Here is a 17,775-nt window from a genome sequence, read left to right on the forward strand (position 1 = left end):
AAAACTTCTCAACAACCACGTGAGAACCAGACGGTTCCGGATGGAATCCCTCCGATCCGTCATCGCCGCAATGTCTCAAGGAGATTTCCTAGCATCAATAGACATCAAGGATGCTTATCTCCACGTACCGATTGCACCAGAGCATCAGCGTTTTCTACGCTTCGTTATAGGAGACGAACACCTTCAGTTTGTAGCCCTGCCCTTTGGTCTGGCGACAGCCCCACGGGTCTTCACCAAAGTCATGGCAGCTGTAGTTGCAGTCCTACACTCTCAGGGACACTCTGTGATCCCTTACTTAGACGATCTGCTGGTCAAGGCGCCTTCTCAAGAGGCATGCCAAAACAGCCTGAACGTGGCGCTGGAGACCCTCCAGGGTTTCGGGTGGATCATCAACTTTTCCAAGTCAAATCTAACCCCGACCCAATCGATAACATACCTTGGCATGGAGTTTCATACTCTCTCAGCGATAGTGAAGCTTCCGCTGGACAAACAGCGTTCACTGCAGACAGGGGTGCAATCTCTCCTTCAGGGTCAGTCGCACCCCTTGAGACGCCTCATGCACTTCCTAGGGAAGATGGTGGCAGCAATAGAGGCGGTCCCTTTCGCGCAGTTTCATCTGCGTCCTCTACAATGGGACATTCTCCGCCAATGGGACGGGAGGTCGAAGTCCCTCGACAGCAACGTCTCTCTCTCTCAGGCGGCCAAGGATTCTCTTCGATGGTGGCTACTTCCCACCTCATTGTCGAAAGGGAAATCCTTCCTACCCCCATCTTGGGCGGTAGTGACGACAGATGCGAGTCTGTCAGGGTGGGGAGCAGTCTTTCTCCACCACAGGGCTCAAGGTACGTGGACTCAGCAAGAGTCCACTCTTCAGATCAACGTTCTGGAGATCAGAGCAGTGTATCTTGCCCTACAAGCCTTTCAGCAGTGGCTGGAAGGCAAACAGATCCGTATTCAGTCGGACAACTCCACAGCGGTGGCATACATCAACCACCAAGGAGGAACTCGCAGTCGGCAAGCCTTCCAGGAAGTCCGGCGGATTCTGACGTGGGTGGAAGACACGGCTTCCACCATATCCGCAGTTCACATCCCAGGCGTGGACAACTGGGAAGCAGACTTCCTCAGTCGCCAGGGTATGGACGCAGGGGAATGGTCTCTTCACCCGGACGTGTTTCAGGAGATCTGTCGCCGCTGGGGGATGCCGGACGTCGACCTAATGGCGTCTCGGCACAACAACAAGGTCCCAGTTTTCATGGCACGGTCTCACGATCACCGAGCTCTGGCGGCAGACGCCTTAGTTCAAGATTGGTCGCAGTTCCAGCTTCCTTATGTGTTTCCACCTCTGGCTCTGTTGCCCAGAGTGCTGCGCAAGATCAGGTCCGACTGCCGCCGCGCCATCCTCGTCGCTCCAGACTGGCCAAGGAGGTCGTGGTACCCGGATCTGTGGCACCTCGCGGTAGGCCAACCGTGGGCACTACCAGACCGATCAGACTTGCTGTCTCAAGGGCCGTTTTTCCATCAGAATTCTGCGGCCCTGAACCTGACTGTGTGGCCATTGAGTCCTGGATCCTAGCGGGTTCAGGATTGTCTCAAGAGGTCATTGCCACCATGAGACAGGCCAGAAAACCTACTTCCGCCAAGATATACCACAGGACGTGGAAAATATTCTTGTCTTGGTGCTCTGCTCAGGGAGTCTCTCCCTGGCCATTTAGATTGCCTACCTTTCTTTCCTTCCTACAATCCGGGTTGGAAAAAGGTTTGGCGCTCAGCTCCCTCAAGGGGCAAGTCTCAGCGCTATCGGTATTTTTTCAGAAGCGCCTAGCACGACTTCCTCAGGTACGCACGTTCCTGCAAGGGGTCTGTCATATCGTCCCTCCTTACAAGCGGCCGTTAGAGCCCTGGGATCTGAACAGGGTTCTAATTGCTCTCCAGAAGCCGCCTTTCGAGCCTATGAGGGATGTTTCCCTTTCTCGCCTTTCACAGAAAGTGGCCTTTCTAGTAACGGTCACGTCTCTTCGACGAGTGTCCGAGCTAGCAGCGCTGTCATGCAAATCTCCCTTCCTGGTGATTCACCAGGACAAGGTGGTTTTGCGCCCTATTCCGGAGTTTCTCCCTAAGGTGGTATCCCCGTTTCATCTCAATCAGGATATCTCCTTGCCTTCCTTGTGCCCTCGTCCAGTTCATCAATGTGAAAAGGATTTGCATTTGTTGGATCTCGTGAGAGCGCTCAGGATCTACATTTCCCGCACGGCGCCCCTGCGCCGCTCGGATGCACTCTTTGTCCTTGTCGCTGGCCAGCGTAAAGGGTCGCAGGCTTCCAAGTCAACCTTGGCTCGGTGGATCAAGGAACCAATTCTTGAAGCCTACCGTTCTGCTGGGCTTCCGGTTCCCTCAGGGCTGAAGGCCCATTCTACCAGAGCCGTGGGTGCGTCCTGGGCATTACGACACCAGGCTACGGCTCAGCAGGTGTGCCAGGCGGCTACATGGTCGAGTCTGCACACTTTTACCAAACACTATCAAGTGCATACCTACGCTTCGGCGGACGCCAGCCTAGGTAGACAAGTCCTTCAGGCGGCGACTGCCCACCTGTAGGGTAGGGCTGTTTTTACGGTCCTATCACGAGGGGTTATTATACCCACCCAGGGACTGCTTTTGGACGTCCCAATTGTCTGGGTCTCCCAATGGAGCGCCAAAGAAGAAGGGAATTTTGTTTACTTACCGTAAATTCCTTTTCTTCTAGCTCCAATTGGGAGACCCAGCACCCGCCCTGTTTGCTTAGGGATTTTTGTTTTTTCGGGTACACATGTTGTTCATGTTGAATGGTTTCGGTTCTCCGATGTTCCTTCGGATTGAATTTGTTCTTAAACCAGTTATTGGCTTTCCTCCTTCTTGCTTTGGCACTAAAACTGAGGAACCGTGATCCCACGGGGGGTGTATAGGCAGAAGGGGAGGGGCCTTACACTTTTAAGTGTAATGCTTTGTGTGGCCTCCGGAGGCAGTAGCTATACACCCAATTGTCTGGGTCTCCCAATTGGAGCTAGAAGAAAAGGAATTTACGGTAAGTAAACAAAATTCCCTTCTTTTTCCCCTTTTTGTCTTTTTTTTGTGTTGTTCCAATACACACCAAGGAAATAGATATGTATAACAAAGTGTGGGTAATTGTAATCATTTTCTGGGAGAAAAACTTCATTTTCTGGAGCAATTTCAAGGGTGTCAACATTTTTGGCCTTAACGCTATTACAGAGGTTTAGTAAATGGAAGTCAGTTTTGTGACGGAAGTAGTATCTAACTTGTTTGATATCCTTATTTATTGCAGTAAGGTATATTTTTGTAAGTTCAAGATAACATAAATTCAAGGGAATTGGTTTTGGATATTTGTTGCAATATTTTTCATGCTAGTCTGTATCATCTTTATAGAGGCAGCATACAGAACAGGATGCACATTAACAATCCATGCCATCAGCCGCTACAGTCCAGATGTGCTGAAGAACCATTCAGCAATGGTGTTACCTTTGGCCTTCCTTGCAATGCATGAGATTTCCGATGATGAGAAAGGAGAAAAGGAAGATTCAAACCTTTGGAGAGAAGTGTGGCAGGAAAATGTTCCTGGTATGTAAAGTATTCTGCAGAGATGACAGCCAATATACAAATTTGCATATATAAAACAAGAGGTTTTTAGGTTATCTCCATTTTTCAGATCAGCCAAAATGTTTAGTTATGTCACCACTTGGTAGTTTGTGACCTAAGCACCCCCACTGATATCACTGTTCCAATGACAATTCTTGTTGGATTTTCTCAACGGTCCAAATATCCTACTAGAGCTATAGGGGTTTTTGTGTGAACCATGTCCTGAGAAAGCTTTTGCAGTACAACATTGAGTTGTCCTGCTTATAGAACAAATTCCATTATATATTTCTGACCTTTCAAGTTTAAAAATTCACTAAGTTCATGCGGAATTGGTTGTGAATGGAGATGGGCGAGCACTAAAATGCTCGGGTGCTCAGTATTGGAGTCGAGCAGGTCAGGCGCTTTGACAGGGCTCAATTCGAGTAACGAGTATAATAGAAGTCAATGATTGGACAGTTCGGCCCTCTGCCCACATACAGCCAGCCATAAAGAGCGCATTTCTGGTGGAGGGATAGCGTTTGTAGTTTTCTATTTCTTTTTCGCTCCTAATTGGGAGACCCAGACAATTGACAATTGGGTGTATAGCTACTGCCTCCGGAGGCCGCACAAAGTACTACACTTAAAAGTGTAAGGCCCCTCCCCTTCTGGCTATACACCCCCCCGTGGGAGCACGGGTCCTTCAGTTTTTTGCTTTGTGCGAAGGAGGTCAGACACGCACGCATAGCTCCACTGTTTAGTCAGCAGCAGCTGCTGACTATGTCGGATGGAAGAAAAGAGGGCCCATACAGGGTCCCCAGCATGCTCCCTTCTCACCCCACTTTGTGTCGGCGGTGTTTGTTAAGGTTGAGGTACCCATTGCGGGTACGGAGGCTGGAGCCCACATGCTGATTCCTTCCCCATCCCCTTTAGGGCTCTGGGTGAAGTGGGACTTTACCGGTCTCCAGGCACTGAGACCGCGCTCCATCCGCAGCCACTGGAGAAGCCGCTGGATATGGAGCTGAGTATCGTCAGGGACAGGGCCCTACTCCGTCAAGGTACTCTGTGTCCCCGTGCATACGCGCGCACACCGCAGCATTGCTGGGTGTGTTAGTGCGCCGGGGACATCAGCGCTGCTGCGCTTGTGCCATTTCCTCACTACAGCTTAGCTGAGTGGGTAGACTAGGGCGAACGGTCGCGCCAGCCGCTGAAGTCAGTCGCGACACGGCTGAGACTTGTGGTGCGCCGGGGACTTCCGCGCTGGCCGTGCATATATCACGGCCGCGCTTATTACTACAGTCCCCGGCTTTTGCGGCCTAGTTCGTCTCGTTCCCGCCTCCGCACCTGCCAGTCAGGAGGAGGGCGGGACGCTGTAGAGAGCATCAGCGCTGAGGGCTGGAGTCTTTTTTACATACTCCAGCCCTCACACTAGGCACAGGGGGACGCAGTTTCCCGCACTTTTGTTTGGGCACACCCACGGTCCGCCCCTCTTCACAGGACGCCGGCAGCCATTCCTGCCTGCACGCTGAGCTGCAGAGGGGAGACGGGGAGACCCAGACACGGGATTCGGCAGCCTCATACCCGCTGTTCAGCGGGCGGTAAGCAGCCCTGAAGGGCTCACCCCCACTTGTGCCGTTTGTGTACTTGGTATTTTATGTTTGCAAATACTTTGCACTATACGGTCGCTGGTTGCTTCTCGGCTATATACCCTCCTAGATACAAGGAGGCAACAGCATGTCGTCCGTAAAACGCAAGGGTGCTAAGGCACAGACGTTATATGTCGCCTGTACCGCATGTGGGGCTGCTCTACCGGCAGGTTCCACTGAACCCCATTGTGTGCAGTGCTCGGCCCCTGTGGCACTTGCACAGCCGGGGCCTCTGCTAGACGTGACCCAGGGGGTACCACCTGTGAATGCTGTCCAGGTGACAGGAACAGAGTTTGCAGCTTTTGCTGACAGATTGTCTATGACTATGTCTAAAATTCTTGAAACATTACAGTCTAGACCAGTTACTCAGACCATGGACACTGTTCAATCATTGCTCCCTGGTCCCCCTCAGCTGGAACACTTCCGTGCTCCGGTGGTGTCACACGCACCCCAGGGTGACGACTCTGACTCGGACGACAGTCCCAGACAACCTAAACGGGCTCGCTATGAGGGGCCCTCAACTTCGTCTCACTGGTCAGGATCCCAGCGGGATGAATCTATGGGTGATGAGGCGGATGTAACTGATCAGGATTCTGATCCTGGGACCGTTCTCAATCTGGATACACCGGATGGCGACGCTGTAGTGAATGATCTTATAGCGTCCATCAATAAGATGTTGGATATTTCTCCGCAAGCTGCTCCTGCGGAGGAGGCAGCTTCTCAGCATGAGAAATTCCATTTCAGATATCCCAAGCGTAAATTAAGCTCTTTTCTGGACCACGCTGACTTTAGAGACGCAATCCAGAAACACCACGCTTATCCTGATAAGCGGTTTTCCAAAAGGCTTAAAGATACACGCTATCCTTTCCCCCCTGACGTTGTCAAGGGCTGGACCCAGTGTCCCAAGGTGGATCCTCCAATCTCCAGGCTTGCAGCTAGATCCTTAGTTGCAGTAGAAGATGGAGCGGCACTTAAAGATGCCACTGATAGACAGATGGAGCTCTGGTTGAAATCCATCTATGAAGCTATTGGAGCGTCGTTGGCGCCAGCATTCGCAGCTGTATGGGCACTCCAAGCTATTTCGGCTGGGCTTACTCAAGTCGACTCAGTCACTCGTACATCTGCTCCGCAGGTGGCACTATTGACCTCTCAGATGTCTGCATTCGCGTCTTACGCGATTAATGCTGTCCTAGACTCTACGAGCCGTACGGCGGTGGCGTCAGCCAACTCCGTGGTTTTACGCAGAGCCCTGTGGTTGAGAGATTGGAAGGCAGATTCTGCTTCCAAGAAGTGCTTAACCAGTTTGCCTCTTTCTCGTGACCGATTGTTTGGTGAGCGTTTGGATGAAATCATTAAACACTCCAAGGGTAAGGATTCATCCTTACCTCAACACAGACAAAACAAACCCCAACAAAGGAGGGGTCAGTCTGGTTTTCGGTCCTTTCGAGGCTCAGGCAGGTCCCAATTCTCCTCGTCCAAGAGGACTCAAAAGGATCAGAGAGGCTCAGATTCTTGGCGGACTCGATCACGCCCAAAAAAGCCAGCAGGAAGAACCGTTACCAAGACGGCTTCCTCATGACTCTCGGCCTCCTCTTTCCGCATCCTCCGTCGGTGGCAGGCTCTCCCGCTTTGGCGACATTTGGCTGTCACAGGTCAAAGACCGTTGGGTGAGAGACATTCTGTCTCACGGGTACAGGATAGAGTTCAGCTCTCGTCCTCCCACTCGTTTCTTCAGAACTTCTCCACCACCCGACCGGGCCGATGCTCTGCTGCAGGCGGTGGCCGCTCTAAAGGCGGAAGGAGTGGTGACCCCCGTTCCTCTTCAGGAACAAGGTCAAGGTTTTTACTCCAATTTGTTTGTGGTGCCAAAGAAGGACGGTTCGTTTCGTCCCGTCCTGGATCTAAAGTTGCTCAACAAACACGTAAAAACCAGGAGATTCCGGATGGAATCCCTCCGCTCCGTCATCGCCTCAATGTCTCAAGGAGATTTCCTAGCATCAATAGACATCAAAGATGCTTATCTCCACGTGCCGATTGCGCCAGACCATCAGCGTTTTCTACGCTTCGTTATAGAAAGCGAACACCTGCAGTTCGTAGCGCTACCTTTCGGGCTGGCAACAGCCCCTCGGGTCTTCACCAAGGTCATGGCAGCAGTAGTAGCAGTCCTGCACTCGCAGGGTCACTCTGTGATCCCGTATCTGGACGATCTGCTGATAAAGGCACCCTCTCAAGAGGCATGCCAACACAGTCTGAACGTGGCACTGGAGACTCTCCAGAGGTTCGGGTGGATTATCAACTTTTCAAAGTCAAATCTAACCCCGACCCAATCACTAACATATCTTGGCATGGAGTTTCATACTCTCTCAGCGATAGTGAAACTTCCACTGGACAAGCAGTGCTCGCTGCAGGCAGGGGTGCAATCTCTCCTTCAGGGCCAGTCGCACTCCTTGAGGCGCCTTATGCATTTCCTAGGGAAAATGGTGGCAGCAATGGAAGCAGTCCCTTTCGCGCAGTTTCATCTGCGCCCCCTACAATGGGACATTCTCCGCCAATGGGACGGGAAGTCGACGTCCCTCGACAGAGACGTCTCCCTCTCTCAGACAGCCAAAGACTCTCTCTGGTGGTGGCTTCTTCCCACCTCTTTGTCAAAAGGAAGGTCGTTTCTACCCCCATCCTGGGCGGTGGTTACGACAGATGCGAGCCTATCAGGGTGGGGAGCAGTGTTTCTTCATCACAGGGCTCAGGGTACGTGGACTCAGAAAGAGTCCACCCTTCAGATCAATGTTCTGGAAATCAGAGCAGTCTATCTTGCCCTGCGAGCCTTCCAACAGTGGCTGGAAGGCAAGCAGATCCGGATTCAGTCGGACAATTCTACAGCGGTGGCGTACATCAACCACCAAGGGGGAACACGCAGTCGGCAAGCTTTCCAGGAAGTCCGGCGGATTCTAACGTGGGTGGAAAACACAGCATCCACCATATCCGCAGTTCACATCCCAGGCGTGGAAAACTGGGAAGCAGACTTTCTCAGTCGCCAGGGCATGGACGCAGGGGAATGGTCCCTCCACCCGGACGTGTTTCAGGACATCTGTTGCCGCTGGGGGACGCCGGACGTAGACCTGATGGCGTCACGGCACAACAACAAGGCACCGGTTTTCATGGCACGGTCTCACGATCACCGAGCTCTGGCGGCAGACGCCCTAGTTCAAGATTGGTCGCAGTTCCGGCTACCTTATGTGTTCCCACCTCTGGCATTGTTGCCCAGAGTGCTCCGCAAAATCAGGTCCGACTGCCGCCGCGCCATTCTCGTCGCTCCAGACTGGCCAAGGAGGTCGTGGTACCCGGATCTGTGGCATCTCACGGTAGGCCAACCGTGGGCACTACCAGATCGACCAGACTTGCTGTCTCAAGGGCCGTTTTTCCATCAGAATTCTGCGGCCCTGAACCTGACTGTGTGGCCATTGAGTCCTGGATCCTAGGGACCTCAGGTTTATCTCATGAAGTTGTTGCCACCATGAGACAGGCTAGGAAAGCGTCCTCCGCAAAAATCTACCACAGGACGTGGAAGATATTCCTATCGTGGTGCTCTGATCAGGGAGTTTCTCCCTGGCCATTTGCATTGCCTACTTTTCTTTCCTTCCTGCAGTCTGGGTTGGAAAAAGGTTTGTCGCTTAGCTCCCTTAAAGGTCAAGTCTCCGCGCTATCCGTATTTTTTCAGAAACGCCTAGCGCGACTTCCTAAGGTACGCACGTTTTTGCAAGGGGTTTGTCATATTGTCCCCCCTTACAAGCGGCCATTGGAACCCTGGGATCTGAACAAGGTTCTAATTGCTCTCCAGAAGCCGCCTTTCGAGCCTATGAATGAAATTTCCTTTTCTCGGCTTTCACAGAAAGTGGCCTTTCTAGTGGCGGTCACGTCTCTTCGGAGAGTGTCCGAGCTGGCGGCGTTATCTTGCAAATCTCCCTTCCTGGTGTTTCACCAAGACAAGGTAGTTCTGCGTCCAATTCCAGAGTTTCTTCCCAAGGTGGTATCTTCCTTTCATCTCAATCAGGATATCACTTTACCATCTTTGTGTCCGCAGCCAGTTCACCAATTTGAAAAAGGTTTGCATCTGTTGGACCTGGTGAGAGCACTCAGGATTTACATTTCCCGCACGGCGCCTCTGCGCCGTTCAGATGCACTCTTTATCCTGGTCGCTGGTCAGCATAAAGGGTCGCAAGCTTCCAAGTCCACCCTTGCGCGGTGGATCAAGGAACCAATTCTTCACACCTACCGTTCTGCTGGGCTTCCGATTCCATCTGGACTGAAGGCCCATTCTACCAGAGCCGTGGGTGCGTCCTGGGCATTACGGCATCAGGCTACGGCTCAGCAGGTGTGCCAGGCGGCTACCTGGTCGAGTCTGCACACTTTTATCAGGTGCATACCTACGCTTCGGCGGATGCCAGCCTAGGTAGACAAGTCCTTCAGGCGGCGGTGGCTCACCTGTAGGAAAGGGCTGCTTGACAGCCCTATCACGAGGTATTCTTTTACCCACCCAGGGACTGCTTTTGGACGTCCCAATTGTCTGGGTCTCCCAATTAGGAGCGAAAAAGAAGAAGGGAATTTTGTTACTTACCGTAAATTCCTTTTCTTCTAGCTCCAATTGGGAGACCCAGCACCCGCCCTATTTTTTCTTAGGGTATTTGTTTTTTCGGGTGCACATGTTGTTCATGTTGATAAGTTATGTTCTCCGATATTGTCTATCGGATTGAATTTGTTTTTGAAACAGTTATTGGCTTTCCTCCTTCTTGCTTTTGCACTAAAACTGAAGGACCCGTGCTCCCACGGGGGGGTGTATAGCCAGAAGGGGAGGGGCCTTACACTTTTAAGTGTAGTACTTTGTGCGGCCTCCGGAGGCAGTAGCTATACACCCAATTGTCAATTGTCTGGGTCTCCCAATTGGAGCTAGAAGAAAAGGAATTTACGGTAAGTAACAAAATTCCCTTCTTTAACACACTACATCCGAAATGTTGTTTTAACCCCAGTGAGAGCCATTCAGAGACTGAGACTGGCTCTCCCTGGGGTGCCTGCACACATGCAGTGAAGCAAGTCTAGCTTTGTGGTCATTGTTTCACAGATGAAATATCTGAGCACCCTCGATACTCAACCGAGCTCCATGAGTATTCCGATGTTCGATCGAGTAATAAGCAGTGCCGAGTACACTCACTCAGCACTAGTTGTGAACTTATTATTCATGAAAAGTTGCAAGATGTTGAAGATTTATTACATGATTACTTTACAGCATATGCTTTCTATATTTATTCTATTATACATTGATTAGATGTTTAGTCTGCAAAGTAATGCTTTCCATTATAGGAAAGAACACACAATTCACAGTATTTTAGCTTTTAATTTGTTACTGCTTAATTAAGAAACTAAATATTGCTATCTAACATATGCAGGAAGTATCAGCGGTGGCATTCGATTGTATATGAAAGAGTTAATAGACATTTCGCAGAAAGCGCTGCAGTCTCCGTCCTGGAAGATGAAAGCACAAGGTGCTGCCACCATGGCTTCAATTGCAAAGCAACAAACGGGATCATTGGTTCCTCCACACTTGGGAATGGTGATTGGCACTCTTTTGCAGGGTTTACCAGGAAGAACATGGACTGGAAAGGTATGGACTGCTCTATTAGCTAAGCCAGTGTATGTTGTGGCCCAGCCACCATAAAGGGGTGGTTCAGACCAAAAAAATGTATGACTTTACATCAGGATAGTAACAAACAAAGAATCCGGCAGTCAAATTTGCATGAGTGAGTATATAATTTTAATGTGGCAAAAAAACGGTGTACACATATGTGATGTTTCGGTTCCTCAAACATACACTGTCAGGAATATCATGTAGGGAAGTGGTTACTGCAGGTCTGTGTGAGTGAGCTGGATGTGCAGTACGATCCGGATGCCACGCTGGGTGCAGGAGGAAAGAGCGCTATGGATAAGCAATGTGATCGCTAATGGTGCTGGCACTCTCTCCTCCTGACAGTGTACGTTTGAGGAGGAGTTTTTTTTAAACCGAAATGTCACGTATGTGTACACCATTTTTTTGCGACATTAAAATTATATACTCAGTCATGCAAATTTGAGTGCCGGATTACTTGTTTGTTAGTATTATGGAGTTGGATCCTATTTGGGCACCTCACCACACCAGGAGTGCCGTGTTTTGTATGTGAACAGGATTTACATCAGAATAGGTGATTAATATTAGAATGGTGATGGTGTGATACTCAGCACCCCTAACGATCAATTGTTTACAGCTCAGCCTATTAGCTGAACTCCGGCCATTGCCGAGAACTACAGATCAACTCCTTTTCAGCTGTTGTCATCCCTGTAATACTTACGCCCAGCCACGGCCTGAGTTGATCGGTGGGAATGCCAGTTGTCAGGCAATCACCAATATAATATTGATGACCTATCCCATGGAAAGGTGGATCAATATCTTAGTAGTGCATTCACAAATTTGCTGTTGAAACTAATTTCATATATGTTTTGCAGGAAGAGCTTCTCAAAGCTATTGGGACGGTGGTTTCTAGTTGCAGGTGAGTGGGACTATTTACTTCAAAAGGCAGAAATCTATAACAATATTGCTGCAGTTATTGTTTTGTAGAACTAAAAAAAAAAACCCATAAAAGCTAAGTTAATATTTATTTTGTGTTCATGGTATTGACCCGTATATTGAAAACTGTGTCTATTGTATATGTCTGACTGACATATTTACACAGATGTGTAAAAAAATACTATAACGTAAGAATGCTTTCAAAAATTGAAATGCTAATAGTTTATATAGTTAATAGTTTACTTAAAAAAATGCAAAATAAGATGATTTGGGGTATTTAACCGTAAAATCTCTTTCTCTGAGTCTTCATTGGGGGACACAGGAAACCATGGGTATATGCTGCTGCCACTAGGAGGCGGCACTAGGCAAAAAATAAAAATGTAACTCCTCCTCCGCAGTATATACCCACCTACCGGCAGGACGTTTTTCAGTTAGTGATAAAGCAGTAGGAGGAGAAGTTCTAGTAATTAGTTGATTTAAATTTCTCTTCACTTCTAGTAATTAGTTGATTTATATTTTTCTTTCAATGTGCATAAATAGATATTATATATATATATATATATATAAAATCTATGGGCAGGTGTTGTGTCTCCCAATGAAGACTCAGAGAATGACATTTTACGGTAAGGATCCAAAATCTTCTTTTCTCTTTCGTTTCATTGGGGGATACAAGAAACAATGAGACATCCTAAGCAGTCCCTTAGGGTGGGAAGTTGGTTATAGATTTACGTTAAACTTTGTTCATAAAACCTTACTGCCTAAGCTTGCATCTGCAGAAGAGCAAGAGTTTACTTTTTAAAACTTGGATAAGATGTGAAAATAGGACCAGGTGTCCATTTTGGAAACTTGTAAGGAGGAAGCCTGAAGGCGTACGGCCCACAATGTTCCCGCAGCTCGTGTGGAATGAACCTTTATTCCTGAAGGGTTGTCTTTTATTTTAGTCAGTATCTATAGAATGATAGCACATATCTATCTAGCTAAAGTAGATCTTGAGGTGGCTAGGCCATAACAATGTCCATAAGGCATGATTAAAAAGGAGTTTAATCATCTAAAGTCCCTGATTGAATTAAGATATGTGCGATTGTTGTGACCAGGTCTAGTTTGTTTAGTGCTGTTTCTATGGTATGAGGTAGTGTTAAACAACATGAAGAAAGGATGATTTTCTCCTTTATGTAAAATGACGAAACTACCTTGGGGAGGAAGATAAGTACCGGTCGTAGTACGACTTTATGTTAACGTATGTATAAATAGAAACATGGCATGAACGGAGAAAAGGTGAATTTCCGACTTGGACTTATCATGTAATGGCTACTGTAGCGTTGTGTTGAATAGGCTCACAAGGTGGCTTTGTAGATCATTGAAGACTAAATTTTGATCTCATATCATGACGGAAGATATCTATCTGCATAATGTAATTGACTGACGAGATCTGCCAGATCTTCTGCGGGAGCTCCGTTAATGTGCTGTCATGGAGATGTTTAGACTAAATATAAATAGTTTTAGATACCTATACAGAAGTGAAGACTGGTCCTAGAACTGTGTCTGCTGACTCTAATGTGGTAAATATTCCACTTTTTAGATGGTGGGATCTTTGAGGATAGCTCAGTTCTTTTTGATCTAAGAAGAGACCTGGTGTGTGTCTTATTTTTCAGAAAGAAATAGACTGTTTTCTTCAAGCGGATTAGTCTCTGTCATGTTTAAGATGTAGTTAACGGTCTGAACCAAACTGTTGACTATATGTCTCGTCTCTGAGGACTGGTGTGAATCAAAATCCTAACCCGAGTCAGATTCTGATCTCGGTAATGCATGCATTTCTACTATGGCTGAAGGTCCCTCTAAGGAGATGGTGAGGGAGATATGGAGGTTGGTCAAAGCAGGGACTAAAACTTAACATTTAATATATATCACGATAAAATCAATAATTCATTAATGCAGTAAAAATATGCCATTTGGCAATAACAAGGAATGGTCTCACCCAGTTGTTTTAGTGGTAAGATGATACACCGATCCGAGGTTGATCACAAGCCGGAAGAATCAGGAGAAGGCGCCGGGAGGTAGATAAACAAAAACCCCTGTCGTGCCCTGTGATAATACTTCCGCCCTGACAAGGGCAGCACCCAAGTGAGCTGTCTGCCCCGCAACCATGCAATTAAATCAAGAAACGTTCTCCCGACGCGTTTCCCTCTAGATAAATAGAGGCTTTATCCCTTGATCCCTGCTACTGCAGGTTGATCAACTTATTGGTCCCTGCCACTGCAGGTTGATCAGATCACTTTTCTCCCCTGAGGAACTCTATTTATCTAGAGGGAAACGCGTCGGGAGAACGTTTCTTGATTTAATTGCATGGTTGCGGGGCAGACAGCTCACTTGGTTGCTGCCCTTGTCAGGGCGGAAGTATTATCACAGGGCACGACAGGGGTTTTTGTTTATCTACCTCCCGGCGCCTTCTCCTGATTCTTCCGGCTTGTGATCAACCTCGGATCGGTGTATCATCTTACCACTAAAACAACTGGGTGAGACCATTCCTTGTTATTGCCAAATGGCGTATTTTTACTGCATTAATGAATTATTGATTTTATCGTGATATATATTAAATGTTAAGTTTTAGTCCCTGCTTTGACTTGCTTTAATTGGACTATTGGGCATTATCTGTCTGCTTGTCAGACTTTGCTGTTACAGATATGGAGGTTGACACAATACGGGTGTTTTGTAATTTAGAACCTGTATGTGATCTACCACGTTAGAGCAAGTCATCTGGTTACTTTGATGCACCTTGAGTGGAGATCAGTGTTCCGTGATTCGTAATTTGTGTTTGAGCGAGCCATCCGATAATGTTGATTCACCCTTAGAGGAGGTCAGTGTTTCTGGATTCATATTCTGTGTAGGTAGCTTTTGCCTAACCGTAACCAGGGCCTGTGATACGCTGGTTGGGATGGCTACCGACTGTGAAATAACTGAGGCCGACCTGAAGTACAGGAGCCATGCTGAATCTGTCTATTGGTAGGGGGCTCCTGGACAGTATGCACTATGGAAAAAATACATATCAGACCTAGAAATGAGTTCTGTCTGAATGGGCATAGAAAAGCGTATTGGCTGAATGCAGACTAATGGAGACTGTAAATTTTAAGGCATAACAGGCATAGTAAATAACAAGCTTTCTTGAGAAAGCTCATCTTTCCATGTATTGTACAGAGTGAGATAAGAGTACAAAGAGTAAGCAATTAGAGATCGGTAGACTAGAGACCTTTGTTTATAGATTATCAGAATTTACAGTTTGAGGCCTGATGCCTGGTACAGAATGCAATGCTTGTACATAGGAGGAGCTAACCACCAGGTGGCTGCTATCTATGCGATTGGCTAGGCAGCACTGTGACTCACGAGATAGGGCTGGCAGAAGGGCGTGCCTAGTTTCTGAGCACAGACTGGGAAGGCTGCTTTCACACATCCGGTTTTTGCTGAGCGGCACAATAAGGCGCTTTGCAGAAAAAACGCAACCGTTTTTTTTTTTGCCGCCGGTTGTGTTTTTTCCCGCACAGACTTGTATTAGCGCCGTATTGTGCCACATGGCCTTGCGTTTCGTCCGTTTTTTGCCGGATGCGGCAAATTTAGCACATGCAACGGCCGGATGGACCGTTGCCTGGCACCTTTTTTTGTGCGGCGAAAAAAACGCATCCGGCGCGATTTACAATGCAAGCCTATGGACGCCGGATGCTGCGTCCTGCGGCAAAAAACGCATCTGGCCACCGGATGCGGTTTTTTTTGCACTGCGCATGCTCAGTATCAAGCCGCATCCGTCAAAAAACGGACAGGCCGCATGGAAAAACTTGCAAAAAAAAAAATGGATCCGTTTTTTCCGCCGCATCCATTGCATAAAATACAAAAAAACAGTTTGCACTCTGATAATGCTAAAGTATGGAAACCATGAATATGTGAACATGGACCTGAATTACTACTAAGGAAAATCTGAGAAAAATGAGATATTTAGCATATATAAATGGCCATTTGTATATCTGCCCAGGTGCCCCTTCACAGCATATCTCGTAACTGGGTCCCTGACGCTATGCTGAAGCCTCTCTCTAGGTTAAAAACCTCCTGTGTATGGGCAAGTAGGAACCTGCTATATAGGATAAGATTATTATCGTGCACCCTTCCCCCAGTTGCCACAGGTAATCTTATCCTATATAGCAGGTTCCTACTTGCCCATACACAGGAGGTTTTTAACCTAGAGAGACAAGAAGTAACAAGGCACTCCCAGGGAATTTCACACGCCCCTGCAGCCATCCTTGCACGTGTTGCCGCCGTTTCGCAGCGCTAACACGCAGGCTGGTTGAGACGCGCCCACCACTGGTTTCTTTCAGCCGGCGCGTGTCTCACTCTTTCTCAGCGTGGGAAGCTGTAGGGGGAGGCTGGACACGCCCCCGCATCCATCTTGGCCGAAGAGTGTCTCATTCTCTCAGAAGTTGAACACTCTCCTCTGCCAGCCCTGACTCCCTGTAATCACAGCTCAGCGACTCTCTCCCTTCGGCTGCTTTCACACATCCGGTTTTTGCAATACGGCTCAAAAACCTATGCAATGGATGCAAAAAAGACTGACTGCACTCCTCGACCTGACGTGTGAACAGGTGCATAACTGAACATGACATAAAATACAAAAAAACAGTTTGCACTCTGATAATGCTAAAGTATGGAAACCATGAATATGTGAACATGGACCTGCATTATTGCTAAGGAAAATCTGAGAAAAATGAAATATTTAGCATATATAAATGGCCATTTGTATATCTGCCCAGTTGCCCCTTCACGGCATATCTCGTAACTGGGTCCCTGACGCTATGCTGAAGCCTCTCTCTAGGTTAAATAGAAAAAAATGGCACTTCCTTCATGTGGATTGAGAGGATATTGGGGTGCACTTCAGGTTTCAAGGCCACGTAAACAAGAAGTAACAAGGCACTCCCAGGGTATGATGAAAAGTATATTTATTCATTCATGTGCGTAACAAAACGTTTTCGGCCCAAATTGGACCTTCCTCAGTAGCACATGTGTGAGGAGAGAGGCTGTATGGGCTACAGGCGCCCATGCAGCGGTGGATCCCGCGCCTGTAGCCCATACAGCCTCTCTCCTCACACATGTGCTACTGAGGAAGGTCCAATTTGGGCCGAAAACGTTTTGTTACGCACATGAATGAATAAATATACTTTTCATCACCTGCCGCCTGACTGAATAAACGCTCCTCTGTCCCTGTCAGCGTGCAACAACACTCAACATATGCCAGTGTGGTACAACATAATACACATCTCTATTTCTGGATCTGATACACCATTAAGTAAGAGAAACATGGGCTGCGAGTGTACAGCTCTGGCCACCAGTGTAAGGGAGGTGAGTGATATTGTTCTGTCCAGGAGCCCCTGTGCCAAGCTGAGACTGAGATGGTTGGTTGGGAACAGAGTCCTACCTTGTCTTCATAGGGAAAGTTGGAAGGTTGTATGTTTGCTTCTGTGATCTCCCTCTTCTGTCTCATGGCCTGCCTTACTGTGGTGGGTGAGCGGAATGAGACATGCGGCAGAGGATCCCTATATTAAATACTCCAGCCCCTAATCGCCAGCACGTTAGGGGTTAAGGTCCTGCCATCCAGACCAGAGAGGTAACAGTGTGATCTGTTTATCTCCTGTGCTCTCGGTCTCCCTGTGAAAGAACAGAGTGTCTCACTACACTCTGATGCCCTTAAAGAAAAATGATGCTTTCTGAAAAGAAATAAAGAAAAGATATTAGACTAAAAAAAAACTATGATTGTGGAAAAAAGTGGGGCTGGAGAAAGAAGGCCCGAGACTATCCTCCTGCTGACACTAAGCAAAAACTGAATAACTTCCTGCCAGTAGGTGGGTATATACTGCGGAGGAGGAGTTAAACTTCTATTTTTTGCCTAGTGTCGCCTCCTAG

At 48.0% G+C, this 17,775-nt stretch overlaps 1 protein-coding gene across 2 annotated transcripts in view; it reads left to right on the top strand.

The window, feature by feature from the left end:
* The window catches only part of ECPAS (Ecm29 proteasome adaptor and scaffold), a 286,613-nt gene that overhangs the window by 238,040 nt on the left and 30,798 nt on the right, over nt 1–17,775 (top strand). For both annotated transcript variants that reach the window (XM_075316050.1, XM_075316054.1), the window contains 3 exons: nt 3,418–3,609; nt 10,688–10,902; nt 11,778–11,821. In XM_075316050.1, coding sequence (XP_075172165.1) covers nt 3,418–3,609; nt 10,688–10,902; nt 11,778–11,821 — 451 coding nt within the window. The remainder of the gene's footprint in view (nt 1–3,417; nt 3,610–10,687; nt 10,903–11,777; nt 11,822–17,775) is intronic.

The sequence above is a fragment of the Anomaloglossus baeobatrachus genome, chromosome 1 (genome assembly GCF_048569485.1).
Source record: "Anomaloglossus baeobatrachus isolate aAnoBae1 chromosome 1, aAnoBae1.hap1, whole genome shotgun sequence".
NCBI lineage: Eukaryota > Metazoa > Chordata > Amphibia > Anura > Aromobatidae > Anomaloglossus > Anomaloglossus baeobatrachus.